Source organism: Helobdella robusta (assembly GCF_000326865.2).
Source record: "Helobdella robusta unplaced genomic scaffold HELROscaffold_11, whole genome shotgun sequence".
In the NCBI taxonomy this organism is placed as follows: domain Eukaryota; kingdom Metazoa; phylum Annelida; class Clitellata; order Rhynchobdellida; family Glossiphoniidae; genus Helobdella; species Helobdella robusta.
In genome coordinates, this window is record NW_008703617.1 from 3359864 (window position 1) to 3383358 (window position 23495).

General features: G+C 34.2%; 1 protein-coding gene across 1 annotated transcript in view; it reads left to right on the forward strand.

The window, feature by feature from the left end:
- The window catches only part of HELRODRAFT_72163 (hypothetical protein), a gene marked incomplete at both ends in the record, with an annotated part of 26391 nt that extends 7197 nt beyond the window's left edge, over positions 1-19194 (forward strand). Inside the window, 6 exons of the mRNA XM_009012936.1 lie at positions 359-509; positions 1004-1172; positions 1351-1540; positions 8394-8556; positions 17735-17843; positions 19046-19194. Of these exons, the coding sequence (XP_009011184.1) occupies positions 359-509; positions 1004-1172; positions 1351-1540; positions 8394-8556; positions 17735-17843; positions 19046-19194 (931 nt within the window). The remainder of the gene's footprint in view (positions 1-358; positions 510-1003; positions 1173-1350; positions 1541-8393; positions 8557-17734; positions 17844-19045) is intronic.
- Between the last annotated feature and the right edge of the window lie 4301 nt (positions 19195-23495).

Below are 23495 nucleotides of genomic sequence, written 5' to 3' on the forward strand. Positions count from 1 at the left end.
AAGACAACTTCACTCAACACAACAACAACAACACTAACAGTTTCACTCAAACACAAAAACCCAATAACAATGACAACAACACTTACAACTCAACACTTAACAGCACTAACAACAACAACAACACTAACAACTTAACACACATCAACAATAATGAAAACGACAACAACACTATCAACTCGACACACAGTAATACTAACAACGACAACACCGCAACACTAACAACTCAACAGACAACAACAACACTAGCAACTCAACACACAACAACAACACAGCAACACTAATAACGCACAACAACACAAAAACCACCTTCCAATTCACATGCACGCCAACGGAATGTTTGCACGGCGTGATGTTACAGCAACGTCATCGAGACGGTCCCGTGTTACCGGACGGAAACAGGAAGGACTCCTGCGTGTGGAGAGGTCTACGAGTTGGAACTTTTCTGTCTAGACACTGCCTGTGTCATGCTCTTCACTGGGGAATACCTACTCAGACTTTATGCCGCACCTGTTCGTATCTACAAGCGAGTTGTTGTGTTTGGGAGGGGGGTTGTTGGGACTGTTGTGGTTGTGTAGTTTTGTTGGGTTTATCGTTATTAAGTATGCAGCCAATGTTGTTGAATGTTCTTCTTCTTTGTTAGAACTGTTTGGGTTGCTGATTCAGCTTTTATGGTGTTGTTACAATTCAAGTGCTTTTGTTCATTTACTTCATTGAATGGTTTCTAGAGAATGATGACTACCGCAAAAAATATTTTCAAAATGCAAAGTAGTACAGACGAGTGCACGTTGATGTGAGTGTATGATTATATAAACGAAGCACGTGCATGTTGAAAAAAAATCTTTCGACCGAGACCAAAACAATATCTCCTTCTTGGACTTAAGAACAACACATTCAAATAAACGCATGCAACCACAGGAATACTCAAACGCACGTACACACACGCATACACGCACACGCATACACGCACACGCATACACGCACACGCATACACGCACACGCACAGGAACGCGTTCGATACATGCGAAGCGTAATGAGCGTTATCGACGTGGTAGCCATCCTGCCCTACTACATCGGCCTCGGCATTACCGACAACAAGGACCTCAGTGGCGCCTTCGTCACCCTCAGAGTATTTAGGGTCTTCCGCATCTTCAAATTTTCAAGACACTCACAAGGTGATGGGGATGAGTTATGACAATGATGATTACGCTGTTGTTGTTGTTGATGATGATGAAGATGATGATGTTACAGATCATGATAATGATGATTACTTTGTTGCCGTTGATGATGATGATGATCATGATAATGATGACGACCTCAACCAACCAACCAACCATCCAACCATCCTCCCAGGCTTACGTATATTAGGTTACACGTTGAAAAGTTGTGCCAGCGAGCTCGGCTTCCTCCTCTTCTCACTCACCATGGCCATCATCATCTTTGCCACCGTCATGTATTACGCTGAGAAAAGCGTACCAAAGACACATTTTACAAGCATACCGGAAGCTTTCTGGTACACCATCGTTACTATGACTACCTTAGGGTGAGTTTTTATTTTCCGTGTTTGAGTACTTTCACTTTAATTTTTGAAATTCTTTTTAAATTTTCATTCACAAACGTGTTGGATGTTTCTACACATTTTTACGATTCTATTGATGTTTATTTGCGGTTACATTATTTCAATAATCTTTTGTTGCAATTTAGTCAATATTTTTCAAAACATGCATCAGCAACAAACACACAGTGTCTGTAAATAGAGGTGAATGTGATTGGCTGGGATTTCTTTGAAATTGAATCCGGCACTGCAACAGCAATGCCAGGCACCATAACTATTACACCATCCTGTCACCCACAATGATAAGGAAGATGATGATAATGCTTTTGCTGATGATGATGAGGAGGAAAATGATAAATTAAAACTTATGACGACGACGATGATGAAATTATGAAACAAAATGAGCCTGACTTGAATGTTTATATATAAATAAACATCGACTTTTATTAATGACATTGTTATTCTGTTGTTTAGTTCAAACGTTTGTTGTTGTTGCAAATGTTATTGTTGTTGTTGTTTATTTTGACGTTAAGGCTAACAAACATTGCCCACAAGACATCTGTTGATGTATAAGAATGAATGAAGCTAATAATAACGTCATTAATATTCATAAATGTCAGTGGATTAGACAAATGCATCCAGGCATGTACTTTTATATAAAAACAACAATACATCCTCAATATTCATTCGCAGTGACATCACCAGTGACGTCATCTGGCTACAGTTGGTTGCTCATGCATATTCATCAAGCAAATGTTTTTAATTATGTTGTTTTTCGGTGAATTTTTGAAAACGTTTAATACCCAATCGGCCTCATCGTCGTCATTGTTTATAACATTTTCAATTTGTATTTTAATCAATTTAAATCATTTTTTATTTTTATTGCCAATTTGTCTTTCTAAATTATCATTCTTGTGTTTAAGAGGAGTGTCGTTGACAACAGTCAAAATGAATCAAAGACCCACATATAACATCGTATATGCAATAATTATAGACACAGTTTTGCATGTGTATATACAACATATCAACACACACATACACAGACACACAAATTTTACACACACACGCATATAAACATACACAAACACACACACACACACATACATCTATTAGAGGCATATAGTGGGCAGACAAGCGTAGTGAAATGTGTCTGGATAAATTAACAATGCAACCATGCATATGCAAATGCACATACATAAATTATTTACACCTGTACATAGTGCATACCACACACACACACACACACACACACACACACACACACACACACATCCCTTGCGGTTTACATAAAGAGATTTGACATTTGACATTTTTTATTTCATCAAATCAAAATAAAGAAATCAAAGAAATGATATCAATGAAAAGAAATGATCTGGAAATCGAAAAGAAAATATGGTTTTCTTGTAATGATTACCAGTGACAATTGTAAAAATGAGAACATATTTTAAATATTTTAGTGAGATGTACATATAAATAAACACAATATAATTACATGCATAGAAACAATTGCAAAAAAAGCGTTTTCACAAACAGGTAGATATATTTGAAATGAATACTGGTGACATATGCAAATACATGAATAAGCTTTTTCATATTCACAGAGGAACTGGCAAACAATCCAAACTACACGTACAAACAGCCAGGCACATACATACACCCACCCACAAGCATTCTTAATCTTCAAAGATAGAATCACATGAGCACAAAGTTAAGAGTTCTGTGAATGTAAGAAGGAATTGAAATTTACGGCATGTAACTTTCCAAGCAAGAACAATGCTCTTGTCTGTGTGTACGTATATGTATGTTTGCGCGTGCGTGATTGTACGTATGTATGTGCGTATGTCAGTGTCAACTTGCATGCATGTACAAGTGATGGATGGGTAGTTGTGCAGACGTGCTTGCTCAAATAAGCAGAGAAATAATGAGGAAGAGAGGAAAGTAGGAGGAAAAAGAAAGAAAAAGGAAGAGAGAGAGAGAGGGGGGGGGGAAAGAGCGAAAGCAAGCGGACTGGCGATGTCATTTCAACATGTTTTCAACGTGTTTCAGCGTCCGATAAAAGACGGCCTGCATGTTAATTGAATGCAGTGGGTTAACAATAATGATGGCAGCTTTTAATGCTTCAAACAATTGATCGATTGTGTGTTCGTGCGTGTATAACGTACGTGTACGTGTGTGTGTATACGTATGTGTGTGCGTGTCTGTGTGTGTGTGTGTGTGTGTGTGTGTGTGTGTGTGTGTGTGTGTGCGTTTGCCGGAATTTGTGTATGCATGCATGCATGTCATGACATCATCATTGGGTATAAAATTGAAATTGCGTAGCAGAGGATGATGACGCCATTAGAAATAAAATATTTCAGCCAGCTCTGCACGGACACGCGAGACAATCGACTCCTAATTGAGTCACTTCTATTCAGCCCCCCACCACGCATGGTCTTTGCGCTTGCGATTTTATTGCATGTGTGATGGCGTGGCTACCAAACTCCGTAGCTGTCGAGCGTTACGTGCGTGAAGAGCACCGCAAACTAAATGGCGGGAAGATTAGTTCTACAAATTATAAAAAAGGAAAGTAAAAAAGTAAAATAAAAGAGAGAGAGAGAGAAAGAGAGATTGAGGCGAAAAGAAGAGAAGGAAAGAGAGAAAGAGACAGATAGGGAAGAGTGAGTGATTGAAATAAAATGAATTCAAAAAATTAAATCGATAAATTTATGAGATAGTTAAAACGTATAAAAAGGAGAGAGAGAAAAAAAAAGAAAGAGAAAGAGAGAGAAAGAGAAAAACGAGAGTTGTGGTGATGAAAAATGCTGAGTGCTTGGTTATGGGGTTTTGCTAAAAATATTTTATATTCTATCACGTATCATTTATATTTCATTTCATTGTACGAATCATCATCATCATCCTCATGATCATCATCATCCTTATCATCATCGTCGTCGTCCTCATCACCATCGTCATCATCGTCATAACCATTGTCATCATCTTTAATAGCATTTATAAACTTTGATATAACCATTATTATTAGATACTATTAAAAAATAATTATTTTTCCCTAAGGCAACATGAACTCTGTAACGCCTATACAATATATAAATACAAACCCAACATTCGTGGTCGACATTGAAATACATATTCATAGACAAATGCAGTCAAGCAGCTTGTCTTATATTTTTTTATCTTAATGTAGACAGATGGATTAAATTCTAAGTCATAAATTTTAATTAATGTGAAGCAATTTTTAGGTTGCGTCAGATCAGTCACATTAAATTTTGTTTATTTAATAATCATTTAATTTTATTAATGTTACTAATTATTATTATTATTATTATTATTAAAAAGGCATATTTGTTAACTGATGGTATTATCTATTACGATCACATCTTCACAGCTCTCAAAATTTTTACTAGAAAAGTCATCATCGTATTTATTGTCCTTATCATTGGAAAAAAAAGAAAAATACGGGAGAAATACAAAAAAAAAACATAAAATCAGTATTAGGTATTGATTTAGGAATATTTTGCCAAAAAAACATAAAATCAGTGAGAGGTAGGTAAGATTTATTGGCAGCGTCTGTGAGTTAATTGTGATTATTAAATAAAATATCTATCATTCTAATGTTTATAATTAGTCTTTCTTTTTTTCTATCTGCCTCACACGCACACACACACACGCGCACACGCACGCACACACACAAGCACACATAAACTAACTAACCAACAACCAGATTTATTCATATCCACATACACACCCAAACTTAACTTACACACACGCACGCACGCGCACACATACACACACAGACATGAGACATCTCAGCTATTTAAGTACAAAGAAATGTTGTTTGATTATTTTGACGTGTTACAAGCAGATCATCCGTCTTTTAATCCAAAACATCCATTTATTTTTTCATTTGCTTGTCTGAATTTGTTGTTGATTCATTTGATTTTCAGATTATTTTCTTATTATGCTGTTAAATTTATTGTGTTTTTTATTAATCAAATGAACACACATGGACAAACAAACACAAATAAATGACAGTTATTGAATATTTGAAAACATTAACTAATTCAGTAATTTATTCATTCATTCATTAATTCATTCAATCAATCAATCATTCATTCATTCGCAATGAATTATAATAATTAGTACTTTAAAAAAAATGTGTCATTATTGTCATCGTTGTTTGTATTTGCACTAATTATAAATGTTTTGTTGTTTTGCAGTTGTTGACTTGGCAAAAAATTTTTTAGTCGTCTGCTGTTGAGTTGTAGCTGACGATATTGAAGTTGTTTCCATTGTAGCAAATGTAGAAGTGGTGTTGATGGAAGTAGATTGCCTTGCTGATAGTGCGGAATGAAAGACCATGTTTCAAAAGTTCATCTCCAGCTGCAAATAAATCTTCCAAACAATTACACGACCACCATTCCATCAGCTTTTGGCATTTTATCAAACACAAAAAGTTATAAAAGAAAGAAGAAAACAGTTTGTGATGAAAGTAGCCAGAAGAAACATACAACGACAGCACAGCACCATCGTCAAATGTTTTCACTTCTTTTCTGAAGTTAATGAAAAGTAAAAAAGAATAGCAATAAATCTCGAAAATTAAAACATCTGTTAGCTCGGGCATCTAGTTCCCACTTTTGGTTGTGTGGTGGGCTTCTGTTGTACTATTCACACAAACACACACACACACGAACACACCGTTGTTGTAGTGATATGGTGAGAAAAGTGATTTATATATCTTTGGTCCAGTGCCTGATTTATATATCTATGTGGTTGACGTCATGATAGAAAGATTTTTGAGCGATCGTCTCTCTGATGTAGCAGCGCTAAATTATGCGCGCGCGTTTCTACACAAACTCGTGTGTAAATTATTATGCGTGTGTGCGTATGTACGTGTATGTTTCTTTGTAATTTATTTTTTATGTGTGTGTCTGTATGCGTGTGTATGAGTGTGTATATTTGTAATTTATGTTTAATGTGTAACTATGTATTTGTACGTGTGCAATTAACTGCGTGTATATATGCGTGATTCTTCTATGTGTAATCTAGCAAATGCTGTTGTTCACTTTTAAAAGCTTCAAGTTTATACACTGACATATACACATATACAAACGTTCACACATATGTACACATAATGTACACATACTTCATAACTTTTATTCACTTATTTGATAGGTTGTTGATTATGAATAGGCTTAGAAACTTTGAAAATGTTGTTGAGTTTCACATACGTGTGTGTTTCTCGAGGTAATTCATTATGTCTAAAAAAAATTTTTTTTCAGTGAAAACGCGTTTCTTTGCGCTTCGGATTTGAATTTATCTCTTCAAAAAATTGGATAAAAGCGTGCATGTTGTAATACATAAATATCGAAAATATATGACCATGTATGTATAATGTATACAATACGTTTGCTTATTTGTATGTATATATCCGTGTATATTTGGATATATGTGTGTATACTTCGATATATATATATATATATATATATATATATATATATATATATATATATATATATGTATATATATATATATATATGAGTTTATATTTGTCTGTATGCATTTATATTTGTCTGTATGTGTGTATGGGAGTAAATACGACCTTGAGTAAGCAGGAGCGGTGTTTGCAGTAGGTATTGAATGTTAAAATTAATTGCTTCGTACGATTCTCAAACTGCATCCTAATGTTAGTTTGTTATTGGGAGTGTTGTTGTTGGGAGTGTTTTGTTGTTGGTGCTGTTGTTGGGAGTGTTTTGTTGTCGTGTTGTTGTTGTGTTGTTGTTGGGAGTGTTGTTGTTGTTGTGTTGTTGTTGATGATGTTTTTATTAACGTCAACATTTATCCTGGTTTTAATGCTAGTGTGTGTGTTGTTGCTGTTGTAGTTGTTGTTCCTACAACACTTTTGTGCAATTTCTGCAGTTGTTTTGGCTAGTTTTGTGACTTTTTAATTTATCTTGCGAATCAACTAGGATAATTTTTCTGAGTTCTTATAGTTGATTGCGTGGAAAAAATTGGAAAAAATCCTAAATGGATTACATGTGTTGTGAAAGAGAAGAACGTTTGCTGGTGTGTTGGGGGGAATATTTTCTAGTTTAATTTCACTGCTTCTCAACTGCAGGACAATCAGTTTGTAGGACGTGTTAAGAGCTTGCACATGTTATCCATATATACCTAACTATTAGAATTAAACCAACAACCATTAAAACAGTTTTATTAACCACATAATCGACCAAAATTTAAAAACCCTGGCTTGTTATTAATAATTCAATTCGAGCACTTTAAAAATTAACAAAACAAAAAAATCCTCTACAACGATAGTCACACAAAGCACACAACATCAAAACTACATCAATGACTCCTCCAGAACATGGCTCGCCTTTTTTACATCCATAAAACAAATGCTTGCCTATAAGAAACAAACTAATGATGATTTCAAGAAACAATGGAGGTAGAAAAACAATTTTTTCACGAACAATCAATGAAACAATGGAGACTGCAAATCAAAAAAAAAAACAAATGCTTAACACAAACGACAACAACTTTTCTAACTACATACAAACCGCAAAATCATAAAATCCAAATCTAAAACAACACCATTTTTACGAACGTTAACGAATAAACAACAAACGCAACAAAAATACACATACACGCACACACACAAAAACACACACGCACACACAAACAAACACACACACAAAAACACACACGCACACACAAACAAACACACACACATACATAGACACACACACAAACAAACACACACACATACATAGACACACACACACATACATAGACACACACACACACACACACACACAAACAAACACACACACACACACATATGTAGATACGGTGATATGGTACCCGCAACAATAATCGGCAAAGTAGTTGGAAGCGTTTGTTCGCTGAGTGGAGTACTGGTCATAGCACTTCCCGTTCCAGTCATTGTTTCAAACTTCAGTAGAATCTACCATCAAAATCAGAGGTCTGACAAACGAAAAGCACAAAAGGTTTGTGATCAATGTTGTTGTTGTTGATGTTGTTGTTGATATTGATGTTGATGATGTGTTGTTGTTGATGTTGTTGTTGTTGATGTTGTTGTTGTCAATGTTGTTGCTGATGTTGTCGTTGTTTTTGTTTCTGATTCTATGCAATGATGGTAATGACGACGATGTTGTGGTTCGTTATTCATTTTTTTTATCACGTTATCAATGTTTTTGTTGTTGTTGTAGGTAAGGATGATAATGACGACGTTGTTGTTGTTGTTTTTGGTTGTAGGACGACGATGTTTGGGGGTTTTCGATTTTGTTGTCTTTTTGTTGTTGACCATTCTGTTAATTTTGTTGTTGGTTTGTTGCTGAAATTACAAAGATGTTGTCGTTGTTGATGTTGCTAGGGGCAATGTTGTTGTTCTCCTGTAGTGATTGACGTATTTTTAATTTTGCGATTAATGTTGTTAGCGTGTTTAGGTTTACACATAATGAAAATTAACTACATCCGAAACTAATTTTTACGTAACATCACTAAACCTAGAAGAAAAATTATAAATTTAAGTAGGACAATCGTTATAGTATTGTAAGTAGGAACTTTTCTTTCAGCAAAAACAATACGAAAGAATTGGTTCGGGTTGTTAGCAAGATATAATCGTATATCTATTGTTATTAAACGGTCTTTATGAGTATGTAGAAACGCACAGCGTAGGCAGAGGGCACGTTATTACGGTGGTAGATGAGAACGTAATTAGAAAAATGTAATATAAAGTAGGGGTCTAATGATCGTAGCTGGTGTGTTAAGTAGGTTGGAGATGCGCTTAATGATGAGATGTGGACGTCACTTTGAAGGGTTAGCAATGCGCTAATGATAGAAAATTCGGAAGTTATGTTGCATTGAAGCTCGTTAATGAACGCTTTCATGGCCCCTACTGCTCTGTTGTTGTTACTCATCTAAACAAAACGCTTGCGTAGGCTTTGCATGAATGTGTGTGTGTGTGTGCGCGCGTGCCTCTGTATGTGCGTGTGTGCGTGTGTGTACGTACATACATACGTATGTATGTGTTTGTGTTTGTGTGTTTATTGATTTCGTCCTTAAAGTTGTTATTTTAGTTGTTGAGTTGCTAAATTTTTATTCTGGTGTTTTTTGAATTTTTTTTCAAATTCAAGGTCCTGAAATTGTCTTTGAAGTTGTTGTTGTTGTTGCTGGTTAGACTGGCATTGTGTTGTCGTTTTAGTTATTTTGAGAGTAATATTGTTGTGGCTGTTGTTATTTTGTTGTTGTTGCTGCAGTTGTTGTTGCTGCTGTTGATCCGACAAACTTTCCAAAAAATTTTTATTTTAAAGATTTCGCCATCAACATAAATTGAACTTTACGTAGGATTACAATGCAAAATGTCTTTTCTATTCTCTCTCTCTCTCTCTCTCTCTCTCTCTCTCTCTCTCTCTCTTTCTTTCTCTCTATGCTTTATTTTCTTATTTTTGCTACAACTTTTTCAGCCCTTTTGGTTTTTGAAAATTTCGTTCTAATGTTTTCATAATTGTTATTGTTTATGTTCTATTTTTGTACCGTTGAAATGTTTCCAAAATATTTTTGTTTGTTTTGAATTCTAAATCGAATTCATTCCTGAGACAAACTTTTTAAAACTCGAAGAGTTAATTGGCAGATAAATAAAATAAATGAACGCTATATGATTTTTGAGACTTAACAATCTCAAATATGAAACACCTAACTCAATATGAACAGGTAGAAAAATAAGGAAGACTTCATAAAAAATGAAAGTAAAGTCAAAGTCAGAAGGCACAACAGCACAGGAGCAACTAACAACAACAACACTATATAATGAAGTTAATCTCAAACAACTACAATCTCCAAAATAACATGACCAACAATATGATACATTTAAAAAATACTTCAGACAGATCAAGGAGGAACATAAACAAGCACACAAACATAAACACGCACACAAACTCTGACAGACATATTCAATCAAACAATGTTTTCAAAGTCTTTCTATGAAAATACACAGAGTAATACACATATTGACACTAAAACACGTACCCACCAGTCTGTGCATCAAACAGGACACACACACACACGCACACGCACACACAAAGTACTTGTTTACACATCACAGACGTATATATACAGACTTGTTCATAAACGTTCACATGAAAACAAAAACGCACACAAATTCACGCACTAATGCACACACACAAAGACAAACACACAGGTACACACACACGTACACACACACACACACACACACACACACACACGTACATGATGTAAACGTAAATGTACACGTTGAAGCGCGTTAACGACGCCATCAATTCAGCTTGCACACTTTTTTTCACCAAATATCCCATCCCATTTCGTGCTGGATATTGCATGGATCCCCTTTTACTGTACTTTCTTTTTACACATTCAATTTCAGCAGACGTTTTAATTTCTTTCTTCTACATCGTCTTTTCTTCTCTTCTTCCTCCTCTCATATTGTTCAGTCCTCTCCTGTTACCGACTTTTCATTTTCCATTCGTTCATTTATTTTGTCTTTTCACAAATTTTTTGAATAATTTTTTTTTATAATTATAAACATTTTTTCGGTTCTTTCAGACAAATTTTTTAATTTTTATATTCAGTTTTCCCGCTTTTTTGTTGTTTCAGGTTTAGGGTTCGTCCTTTTGTTCTACATTTTTCACTATTCTTGCCTATTTTCTATCTAATTTCCTAACTTTCATGTATTTTAGTTTTTCCTCGTCGAATCATTTTTGCGTAATTTGTTCTTTTTATCATTTTTTTATTCATACGTCCTTCTATTCATTCATCCATCTATCAATCCATCTATTCACCTATTAATCCGATCAATTATCTATCTGCTCAATCATCCATTCATCCATCAAGCTGTTGACTCGTTCATCAATTCATTTGTTCATTCATCTTTTTATTCATTTTTCATTCATTTATTCGTCCATCTATCCATTTATTCCTCCATCCATCTATCCATATATCTATTTATCTATCCATCCATCTATCCATCCATCCATCCATCCATTCATCCATGCAATCATTCGACAATAAACGAACCAACCCAAAATTTTATAAATCCGAACGAACCTGGTAACAATCATAGAAACGTTCACAGTAACAAAATGATGACGGTGACGTTAACAATAAATAGGACGATGATGACAATGATGATGACCACGACGATTATGATGACAACGACGATGATGATGAGACTGACGATGAACAACAAATTGATAAGAGCGCCCTACCATCACGATGAAATAACTACCCAATCATATGGAAAGACTTTATACGAAGAATGAGTCACATTCTTCCGAAGTCATAAATGATCGCGTGACATCGTATTTTTAAAATGGTACATTCGTAAGAGGAAGTACTCGGGGAAAGGGGGTCAGAGTTTAAAGTTCAAGGTTACATTGCTGCTCCGGAGTAGGTCACTGTGTGTGTGTGTGTGTGTGTGTGTGTGTGTGTGTGTGTGTGTGTGTGTATAAAAAAATGATGTCCAATTTTATTAAGGTATGTGTGCGTGTCTGTGAATGAGCTAGCCATCTGAGGTGAGCGATAATAAGATGCTTACTTTGCATGATAATAAAAGTTTTTTTTTCTTTCGTGAGTGTTTGTATTTCGTCTTGTATGTTTGCGTTTTTGTTTTGTATATTTGTGTTTTTTTTGTATGTTTGTGTATTTGTTATGTATGTGTGTATTTTTGTTTATGTATGTAGCGACTTTCCTTATTTTAACCATGAAAGTTGTATGTTTATGAGATACAAATTTTTTTTCATTTCATTCAACATAATAAATTACATCCATTGATTTAGCAATTCTTTTCAACAAAGACACTATTTCAAAGTAATTGCCTCGTAGGGTTTTAATTTAATTTATAATTATACTGATGTGCTTATGTGTTCAAATTGTTGCTGGCATGATGGTTATATGCTACATGCGCGTGTGTTTGTGTGTGGTGTGTTTGCGTGTGTGTGTATAAATGTATGTGCGTGTGCGTGCGTGTGTGTGCTTACACAAGCATGGATGGTGTAAGGAAGAATGATAGTTAGTACAATATCAAATGTCAAGTGCTAATGCTGCTCTCTATGTAAGGATCTTCTTGCGGGGTATAAATGAATGGGGCAGGTTAGAATTTGAACATCCACACACACACACACACACACAAACAAACAAACACACACACAAACAAACACACACACAAACACACATAACAACATACAACTGGTACATAAGTTTCGTTGCCGTGTTCTTTCATTATATATATATTAATAGTTTTCCGACAACTTGTATAAGAAATAGAATATAATAGTTTAAATTTTTTTTTAAATTTTCAAGTAGAAATAGCTTCATATAAACATAACATAAATTGTCATCGTACATTTGAAAATTGTTGAAGAATAATTGATAACTCCAATGCGGGTATGAATGCACAAAATAAAATATTGATACATTAGAATCTAAATTGAGTAATCTGTGAATTTTGGACAAACACATATCTATTTTATAGTTTATTAAATCATACAATCCAACATACAACCATACATGCAAACTCACATACAATCATACGAACATACAATCATACGAACATACAATTATACAAACAATCCAACATACAATCCAACATACAACCATACATGCAAACTCACATACAATCATACGAACATACAATCATACGAACATACAATTATACAAACAATCCAACATACAATCCAACATACAATCCAACATACAACCACACAACTCGCAAACATGAAAACAACGCAATCCAGCAAAAAAGTACACACGCACTGACGAAAAGAAATAAAATATTAAAGAGGATGATGACGACGGTAAAGAAGAAGATGATTATGCTAAGAATTTGAAGACGATGATGACGATGATGACGATGATGATGATGATGATGATCATCATCATCATCATGACAGACAACTCTTTTGAAGTCATCATCTTCGTAATTGAGAAAGATGCTATAAAATGTCAAGAAGAGAAGAAGCCGACTTAACGATTGTTTATTGTTGGCCGAACGTGAGAGTGCAAAAATACGAGAAAGATTTTGTATGTGTTTGTTTGTCTGTTTGTTGGTTTGTATGTGTGTAGGTTTGTTTGTTCGTTCGTTTGTTTGTAGGTTTGTTTGTTTGAAGATGATGGTAATGACGACGATGATGATGTTATTGTTATTTATATAGCGCTAATTATAATTGCTCCTCATTAGCGCTCCCCATGTTGAAATATCCAGGTAGAAACATGCTGCAAGCATTTATTTAGTAACATCACAGGCAGTGTCGATCCTGAATGTTTATTAAACAGATGTGTTTAAGACGTTTTTTAAACTCTGATGATGATGATGATTATGATGATGAATATGATGATAATGATGATGATAGTGATGATAATGATGATGATAATGGCGACTGCGAAGTGGTTGATTGATGATGATGATTTTATCTAATGGAATTATTCTTTCATTCATTCTTCAATCCATCCATCATCTTCTCATTCATTCATTCGTTCGTTCATTCATTCATTCATTCACTCACGCACGCCGGCGGTATATGTTCATGACCAAACCGTTTCGTTCAATCCATCTATCCATCAACTGCTATTTTTAATAGCATCAACTATATTAAAGCTTTTTTATTAGGTTGAGGTGTGTGTACGTGAAAGTGTGTGCACTTGAATGTGTGCATGTGTGTACGTGAAAGCATGCATGTGAGCGTACGGAATGTGTGTGTCTATGAATATTTGTATGTGTGTATGAATATATGTATGTGATGTTATTATGTGTGTGTATGGATATATGTATGAGATATATATGTGTGTGTGAATATATGTATGTGTGTTTGTGTGTGTGTGTTGTGAATTTGTGTGTTTGTGTGTGTGTGTGTGTAGAAATATATAAAGGTACGCAGCAACCAACACACACACACAGACACACGAACAACCGCCTGCAATGCAATTGAATTTTGTACTGATTGAAAAAAATTTAATTAAAATCCATGATGTTGCAGCAGCAGTTGTTGGAAACAATTATGTGATAACTCCATTCATCTATCTCTCTATCCATCCATTCATTCATTCATCCATCCATCCATTAATTCTTCTATCTTTCTATCCAAACTCTTTACATTCTTTTGTTCAATTATCTGCCTGACTATCCGTTTAGTTTTTCATTTATTCATTCATTTAACCACCTTCGATCTATCTGGAAATCTTTTAGCTATTAATCCGTCTATTTGGTCATGCATTTTCTTATTCATCCGTTCATTCATTCACAGACAAACAGACACAGAACAGACAGACGCACAGAGAGAAAGATAAAGAGAGAAAGAAAGGGAGAGAGAAAGAGAGAGAGAGAGACACACACAATTCTATATATAGTTATACAGCTATTAATACAATAGGAACACGAATAGAAAATGAGTATACAAAGGCAAAAAAATTGTGGAAAACTTTTAATACGCCTGTGATAACATTGAATTAGTCATGTATCTACTCAAGCTAAGTGTTTACACAAACAATCATATTTATTCATTCATTAATCAATCCATCCAGTCTTCCGTTTGCTTTTCTATTCATCAATCATCTTTCCATCTCTCTACATTTCTCCATCTGGCTATCCATCTATTTATCCATCCATCCATCTATCCATCCATCCATCCATTCATCCATCTATCAATCGACACAACCATTTTTGTTAAATCATATGATCATTCCTAGATTGAATTATTCATTCAAGCATTTAATCATTAATTATTTCATTAATTTAATTGTTCCTCTATATATCATTCTTTTTTTTCATCCATTCATTCATTCATTCATCTTTCCATTCATCAACCGTTCATCCATCTGATGATCCCATCATGTTCATCCTTTCAATTTCTTTTTAACGCCGATGATTTAAGCCGCCTTTAAAAAAATTTTAAAATTCATTTTTCATATTATTAAAAAAATCAAAAAATTAAAAAAAATTCTCCTAAATAATAATTTAAACTTTTAAAAATTATTTTACATTTCTAATACTTCAATTTTTTTTATATGAAGAAAATTGTAACGCTGTAGACATTATTTTCATTGCAAGTTTGTGCGTTTGTCTGTGTTTGTCTGTGTCTGTGTGTGTATGTATGTCTATGTTTGTCTGTGTCTGTGTGTGTCTGTCTGTGTGTATGTGTGTTAGTTTGTTCTTTTTTGTGTACGTCTGCGTGTGTGTATCATCCTGCTTTTTTGTATTGATCAATTATTGCGTGCAAACACACACACACACACACACACACACACACATGCATACACATACATACACACGCACGCACACGCAAACACATTGTGAAACTAATAAAAAAATTTTTGTGATTAAACTATTATATTTCTTAAACTTTCACACTTGTTTTTGTTTTCTTTCAAAGCTTTTCCATATTTCCGAAAAGTAATTTTAAAGCCTTTCATGCCAGATGTAATTAATGATATATATATATATACATTTTAGGTAATTGAATTAAGGTCCACACGTACATTCATAACAACAAAAGCAAAACATTCATATACTCATAAACACATACAGACACATACAAACATACATAGACACATACATGCACACATTAACAAGCATACACTCAAACATGAACAATAATGAACAAACATATAAACAGTAGAAAACAAACGACAAGCATGTATACATGCCCACACACTGTTAACACGCACACGAACAATGACGAAACGCACACACAGAGACACAACGCAAAACACAAAATATCACTTAACACTTCGAATGTTGAATTTGATATATTGACGAGATGTCAAGTGAAATGTTTTCAGTTGAAATTCAGAAATGAACATTTTCAATTCTTCGATGCGTACGCGCGTAAATCCTTGCGTCGCCACGTTTATTTACACTGAGGTCACTAGAGACTTCCGGCTGGCTAGCCAATCAGAATCGAGAATAGATTTTTTTTCCTATAGATACATTTACTAAAAATATGAAATGGATGTCTCGCATATGTTCTGCTTTCTGTTTTTCAACGATGGCCCCTCGATGTAACGGGAGAAATTATTTGAAAAATTACAAAAGTACCACCACCATCCAATCATTCTTACCATTAAAATGATTTTCATCAACATTAACATCATCAACATCAGGAGTTTCTGTAATCATTTTTCAGTATGATTGTCACCATCGTTCGTTTGCCATCAGCATCATCGTCATCTTTATCGGTGCTACAATCATCACCATCATCATTATCACCATTGCCGTAAATCATCGTCTTCATCATAAATCATCATCACCATCATCTTTTCCAAATGTTCCCACCACTTCATGTGAGCGATGATAGCCGCAAGAAAAAATTCAAAACTTCAAAATGCAGGAACGAACTAAAAAAAATCTTTTTTTCCTACAAACTTTACCTTTGAATTATTTAGTGTTTTTTGTTTTTGTTGACGCTTGTAAAAGTGACTCGAGTTTTTGTGCTGAGTGATGAAGGTGACCAGGATGACGACGACGACGAAGATGATGATGACGATTGAAATAATATCACATAGCTTAGTAGTTCCATCATTTAACGTTCAAAGTCCAGCAACAACCACAATTAGTTATCAATTCTTCATAATCTGCCCTGGAAACGCATAAATATTTACATAGCTTTTTTTTGCCAGAAAATCATTTATATGATGAATGGTCGGTCAATTCTTCGCGAGGTTTCGCTTGAATAATGTATGTACATTTTCATGTTTGATTTCTATAAATCAGCATGCTCTGGGGTTGTGTCAGCTGAGTTTCTAGAGATAACTTGCTGAATTGTAAGCGCTTTTGAATGCTGCGTTACTGCAAAGTATAAATCTAAAAAATGTTGTTTAGATGAACTTCTCTTTTATTTAAACATTTTGATTTGCGAATTAAATTTCATAAAAGTTAGCAAAGTTCTGATTGTGTATTTAATTGTGTTCATTATATAACAATCATGATATATTGCTATCACCAATAACAATCCTGATACGCTGATATCACCATCAACAATCATGATACATTGATATCACAACATTATACCGCAATTAACTTACGATAATCATCATCGCTATTAAGATCATCATCGTCTTTATCATCTTTATCATTATCATCATCCAGATCATCATCATCTTCTTCCTCTTCTTCTTTATCATCATACTCATCAGAAATCTCGCCTGGCCCGCATCCACATGGCAAAGAGCGCCTACTGCAACGCATTCCTCAACAACAAGCGCAAGATAGAGAAAAAACTTCTGGCCATTGAAAAGGCCGGAAGTACCGGCGGTATGTTTTGTATGTTTTTTGCGTGTTTGTATGCGTGTACCTTAATTTGTATGTAGGTTTTGTATGTTTTTTCTGTATGTTTGTATAAGCGTATCGTTGTTTGTATGATTTTGTATTGTTGAATGCGTGTATCTTTGTTTGTATGTATTTATTTTATGTATTTTTTTTCATGTTATTCTTTGTGTGTTCGTATCTTTGTTTGTATGTTGTATGTTTTGTATGTAAATAATCATCCCCACAAACAACAACAAACAACAAAATCACAAAAAACAACCTCACAAACAACAACAAACAACAACAACATCACAAGCAACAAGAACAACCATCTAATTAGATTATAAACTGATGAACAGTGACAATAAGACATAAATTAACCTGCCATACTTTCACACAACAAGCACGGAGCCATCTTGAAACTTGAAAAAAAAAATTTTAAATCATAGTGTAATGGTTGAGGCGTCTGATTCTGACGTCGTAGATACTGGATTTGACTGCAAGGATTGCCTCGTCTATCACATGCTATGTGTTTGATACGTTCATTCAAACGTATTTATATAAGATGTGTATGTGTGTATGTGCGCGTGGGGTGTGTAGCGTGGGTGTTTGTGTGTAGCGTGTGCGTGCTTGCGCTTGTGTGTGTGGCGTGTGTGTGGCGTGTGTAGGCTTGTTGTTGATATTTGTACAAGTTAATTAAAGAAGAGTTTTAAGAAACAAGTTGTAGATGTTTTTATAAAACAGTAACTAACATATTTTACCATTTCGTGAAATATCTAGATATTATTCTAGATATTGTTTATAAAAATGTTAAACCTTTATTAAAATTTTGAAAAGTTCTACATATAAAAAAATTACCTAAGAAGCTTAATTAGCTAAAAAAAATAATTATTTGATTAATCAATTAATTAGTTGATTGATTAAATTTCAGTGAAACTTCAAAACAATTTCATGAAAAAACTTATATCAGTTTATATCGTGCAAAATCATAAAAATAATAGAGGAAATGAATACGAAAAATATTTGTTTAATACGTATATACCTGCAGAGACATAAAGCAAACTTTTTCTATAGACACACACACAACACACACTCACACACACACACACACCACACACGTACACACACATACACACACACTACATCACCACCGTCATCATCATCATTAACGTCACCACCACAACACATCACCAACAAAGGTCAAGATGAGATGAACCTAAAGGACGATGAACTATTTCAATTGCAGCACCACCATATACTCACCTGTCTCGAGCGAGCTACAGTTAGTAGTGATGTTATTGCCGATGGTGATGTTGATGTGATGATGGCGTTGATGTTGTTGTTGTAATGTTGTTGTTGTGATGTTGACGTTGTTGTGACGATGGTTATGATGACGACGATTTTGTTGTTGTTGTGCGTCTGGTCCCGGTGTTGCGCTACGACAATTAACTAAAAAAAAAATAATAAATATCATTTTAAGATTTTAATATTAATAACAAAATAAAATATAAACACACTTTACGACAAATATATGAAAATTATTATTATTTTTAAAGTTAAATTGAAGAGGAAAAACAAGGTAAAGATGATCTCTTAGTAAAGTTGAAGGCTCCCGTCTAAGATAAATTTAATGAGAGTGGGAAATGTTGGTAATGAGAGGATTATGATTATGATTAACGTGATGATGACTTTAACGGTGATGGCAATGTTAACTTTGACAATAAAGTTTTTAATGGTTAGAATGTAATGTTGATAATAATTGATATAAGAAAGAACTAAAAATTCTTAGTTTTGATAATGCTTTGGAAAATGATTAACCGACCGACCGACTAACCAACCATCTAACCAACCATCCAACCAACCAACCAACCAACCATCCAACCAACCAACCATCCAACCAACCAACCATCCAACCAGCCAATCAACCAACCAACCAGTCAGGCATTCAGCGCCACAAAATAATCTTTTAGGTTAAAAAGAAATAAATTCGCGGATTAACTTTACTTTCTACATCTGCAAATCTGTCGTCAATGTCATTGCCGCGTCATCATCATCACCATCATCGTCATCATCATCACCATCATCGTCATCATCATCACCATCATCGTCATCATCACCATCATCGTCATCATCACCATCATCGTCATCATCACCATCATCGTCATCATCACCATCATCGTCATTATCACCATCATCGTCATCATCACCATCATCGTCATCATCACCATCATCGTCATCATCACCATCATCGTCATCATCACCATCATCGTCATCATCACCATCATCGTCATTATCACCATCATCGTCATCATCACCATCATCGTCATCATCACCATCATCGTCATCATCATTGTTACCATCATTATTATCATTGCCCTATTATTTTCATTGTTTACTAGCAAAGTTAGAGAAACAAAGACAACGTTCGAAATAATTTTATAATGGGCGGAAATTATTAAGCTGACGACAATAACGACATTAATTATAGCCCTAGAAAGTATTGACAGTGAAGCCTTTGCTGACAGCAACAGTCGTAACTTAACGAAAACAACAACGACAACAACATAATGACAACATCAACAAAACATCAACAACCATCACCACAACAACAACAAACAAAACAACCACGACAACAGTAAAATTAACCACAACAACAACAACCATGCTAAAAACAACAACAAGGTTGAAAACAACAACGACGTTAACAACAACAACATCAACAATGACTTGAATTAGTAATTGAGGTAGGTAGGTCTTACTAGATTTGATTGAAGTTTTCAGAAAAAAAATTATAAACATCATGCGAAAAAGTCATCTCTCACGAATGCCTGCTCTTGGTCGGTCGGCTTGTTGTGTGTGTGTGTGTGTTCTAGTGTGTGTGTGTGTATTTTGTTCTATTATATCTCTTTGTGTGTGCGTGTGTGTATGTGTGTTAGTATGCTTGTTTGTGTGAGTGTATGTGGGTGAAACGCTAGCATGTCTGTTTGTGTATATGCGTAAGTGTGTGTGCTTGTGTGTTAGCATGTTTGTTTGTGTGTACGAGCATACACATGCGCATAAACAAAATTACAGCGTTTGTGCGCAGTTTTCTGAGTTTAGTGTACATCCACTTTCACACGTACACAAACATACATTCAGACACACAAACGATGGCATACAAAAGAAGATATACATGTATATATATATATACTCCTATAGAAAAAAATACATATATATTTAAAATAAAAATTTACACGAAAGCATTTTTTATAGCCAAAACAAAAAGCATGGCATTTTAAAAAGGACTCACGAAGCTGATAACTTAAAATAATATAATTTATACACACATGCACGCACATAGGAGCGTGTGTGTGGCGTTTACAATGGTACAATCTTTTTACGCTGTTTCATGTGTTTCAGACTTCTTGCAGTTTATCCAGTTCTCCATGTGCGTTTGAACGTGCGATAATATACAACACACACACACACACACACACACACACACACACACACACACACACACAAACTAAACTTCACAGACTTAAAACTATTAGCTCATTTCATTTTGAGGAATATTTTTTCATCTGCAAGAAATAATAAGAAGAGTGGAGATATTTCTGTCTCGACTGGAGTGAAGTAGTTGAAATGGTGGCTGGGAATGGGAGAAGACGATTGCAGTGCATGTTATAAGTGTCTGTCTGAGCTCGTTTGTACATTATTGCAAGTATTTGTGGGAAGGTTTTTGGGTGTTTGAGATTTTTTTTTCTAGGTGTATGTATGTGCTTGTTTGTTTGTTTGTAAGTGTTTGTTTTTTGTATGTGTTTGCGAGTATGTTTTTTAGGTATGTATGTGCTGTTTGTGTTGGATGGTAACGTGTATTCGTACGTAGGGATGATGTACGAAATTTTACGCTTTTGCTTACGATATTAGCGGGAAAGAAATTTTTTATGTTTGTTGGGCGTGAGGTTTGCGTGTGTTTCGGTAAGTATGACAAGTTTAGATTAATGGTAAGACGTAACGTTGATTTGTTTGTTTGTTGGTTTGTCAGGTTATTCTTTCTTCATGTACAGTACACATTCTCTTGTTTACGTGTTTCTGAATTGAATTACATTTTCAAACTTAGCACGCTTTCGCGGTAGATTTCTGTCCGTTGTTTTAATTTTCTGCTGGATTCGATGTTTGATTTCTTCTGTAAATTCATACGCAGAGGCCAGCGAGAATAATGAACGCAATAAAATACATCGCATATTTATTAGAAGTAGTGGAAGGATGCTACATCATCAGAAAAAAAATATGCCCGGAGCGAAACATCTAATACCAAGAACAAACATAACTGGAGAAAAAATGAATGAGATGATATGCCTGCAAGCAAAATGCATTGAACATTGTTGGAATTCACTAACAAATAACCAACCAACCAATCAACCAATCAACCAACCAACCATCCTATCATAGGCTAACCAATCAACCAATCAACCAACCAACCATCCTAACATAGGCTAACCAATCAATTAACCAACCAACCAACTATCCTATCATAGGCCAACCAATCGACTAACAAACATTTGAATGCAAACATGCTGCAAAGAGAATCATTACTTTAGTAAAAAATATCAAATGCTGAGAAATGAAATATGACTTTAGAATGTTTATAACATAAAAAAAAAGTAAAATTTATAAGAAAATTTTTAAAAAATTTAATAACACATTAAATTTAAAAATAAATTTATTTTAAATTAATTTTAAAAATAAAAAAAAGTAAAATGTATAAGAAAATTTTTAAAAAATTTAATAACACATTAAAAACCTATCTAAATAGGGCAATAACAAGTGCTGAATAAAATGAAACCGTCCAACAGACGGTTTTTTGGACATACTTGACGCCAGAGTGCCAAACGAATTTCGTTCTAAATAATAAATGCTTTAATGCAATTTTCACTTTTCATCAGGAAAGATGAATAATTCACGAAATTTAGAAAAAGTACGCAAGATGAATGAAGAAAACGTAGAAAAATTGAAAGTTCGAAGAAAGCTTAAAAATTTTATTTCGCAGCAACATTTGAAGAATTTGGCGAAATATCATTTTTGAAGTAGCGTCCCATTATTTTAATGCATCTTTGTAAAACATTTCCTCCATAGACAAAATAATTACCAAAAAAAACCACCAAAGAAGATGGAGATGGAGAAAAAGATGGCGCGCATATGCCTGAATGTCAAGTTGGTTGTGGGTGATAAAATAGGTTTCTGCTCAGCGGGCGATAATTGATGGAGATATGTCCTCGTGGTCGATAATAAAAAATTTTTTTTCAAAGATTATAGTTGAGAATAAAAACTCTAAAATTTATTTATTTGAAAAATTATTCATCCATGCTTGAATTCAATTCTCAAGTTCGTAGAAAGCTTAACAAATGAAAGTTTATTTGTTTATTTCAGCACACATGCATATATGCACTGCACACACATACACACATGCACATACACAGATAAAATATAAATATATATAAATATAGAACATACATGTAGATAAATAGCACATACATATGTATATATATATATATATGGAATATATATACATATATATATATATATATATAGAATATACATATATATATATATAGAACATATGTGTATATGAAAAAACATTATGACTGATAAATGGCCTGAGTAAAC